The sequence below is a fragment of the Amphimedon queenslandica genome, unplaced genomic scaffold (genome assembly GCF_000090795.2).
Source record: "Amphimedon queenslandica unplaced genomic scaffold, v1.1 AMPQUscaffold_4128_Cont23888, whole genome shotgun sequence".
NCBI lineage: Eukaryota > Metazoa > Porifera > Demospongiae > Haplosclerida > Niphatidae > Amphimedon > Amphimedon queenslandica.
This window is the reverse complement of record NW_003555555.1, coordinates 1-1,488: the sequence shown is the minus strand read 5'-3', so window position 1 is coordinate 1,488 and position 1,488 is coordinate 1. Positions and strand designations below refer to the sequence as shown.

The 1,488-nt window shown below is 34.2% G+C and overlaps 1 protein-coding gene across 1 annotated transcript; it reads right to left on the bottom strand.

Moving 5' to 3' along the window:
* Positions 1–346: 346 nt before the first annotated feature.
* Positions 347–1,081, bottom strand: LOC109592730 (uncharacterized; the record flags this gene model as incomplete). The annotated part of the gene is made up of 2 exons (XM_020008111.1): positions 347–685; positions 979–1,081. Coding segments are annotated over 2 exons (442 nt in total), but the record flags the coding sequence as incomplete, so codon positions are not given.
* Between the last annotated feature and the right edge of the window lie 407 nt (positions 1,082–1,488).

The window sequence follows — 1,488 nt, the reverse complement described above, 5'->3', positions numbered from 1 at the left end:
AGCAATAAGTTGACACGTTTTGCGTTTAAGTTGCGTTTAAGTTTGCTATAGTTTATCGTTTTCATAGTGACATACTAGTTGTAAACTAACATTATCCATGCTCAAATGCTACCACAGTCTCTGGCAAATGTAACTTGTGTATATTCAAACATAATGTGGTTGCTTATTTGTGTATTATCACATTTTATTCCGTTCACCAAACTAGTTTACTCTAGTTTAGCTATCGTTTGTTTGTCAACTTATTGCTGACCAGTGCCGTACACGTATATACATGTACATGTAATAGACTAGTCACTAACTCGCTATTACATGTACATGTAAGTATTATAGATGTACATGTACTTACATAATTCAGAGAGGACGAGCCCAGCAGTTGTCGATACCTTCTGAGGCAGGAAACTAGGAGAAGACTTTAGAGAAGAAATGACACTCTTAAGCCCTTTGCTACCCCCTGGGGATCTACTGCCATAAGAACTATTAGAGGCTGTCGGAGATCCCATCGTCACAAAACAATAGGCACCATCTTTCTTCTTATTATTAGCACTAGTGCTTGTCTCTAGGCTCTCTCTGTGTTTATTCTCTGACGAGAGAACGTGAAGTTTTTGTAGATGAAGGTTAGTTGGAATGAAGAGAAGATTAGGATCGCCACTGGACTTGACTGGTTTAAAACTGCACATGCCCTTCTCTATGGAATATAAGAGGATTAGTAATTTTTTTTTAATGCATGAATTTAAGCATGCGAAAGGTCAGTTAAAAATTATACATCGTATACTTGTCAATCAAAATTGGCTTATTAGAAATGTATTAAGAATTAAATTGTGCTCTCTTAAAATTGACAAAATTATGAAAATTTTGGGCCACGAAAAAGTAACAATTAAAATACATGTACATGCCGTAGTACGTGTACCTGTATATGTACAGTGTACATGCATAGCTTTATATTACATGTCTGTGTATTGTATTTTGTATATATAGTACTTGCTAGTTCCTCTATTTCTTTGCTGGTTGATGTGTAGAGTCCTTTACAACGGAACAAGAAAGTCTGGTAGCGTTTAAAGGTCTCTTGATATCCCTCTGACAACTACAGGGTATAATGAATAATAATAATAATAATAATAATAATAATAAGTATTAAGTACTACAAGTACATGTATAATTTGCTTCATCATTAAATAACAATAATTTATAATGATTGTACTATCAGTCTATCACTTCCTCTATTTCTCATTTCCCTCTCTCTCGCACTTTTCCTTTCACAAATAAATTAATGTCTTAGTCTTTTGACTCTTTTCCTACGCTTATAGTTCCTCTTTCCTCCCTATGTATCACATCCCTTTGTATCGACAATAGAATTAATCTCCTACTATATCTACATGTATTCTCTCTCTTTCTTTCTCTCTTCCTCTCTCAGTTCTTATCCCATTCATTAATTATTAATTTCCCTTTTCTACATTTAGTTATCCTTTCCTCTCTATTTCCTACCATTCC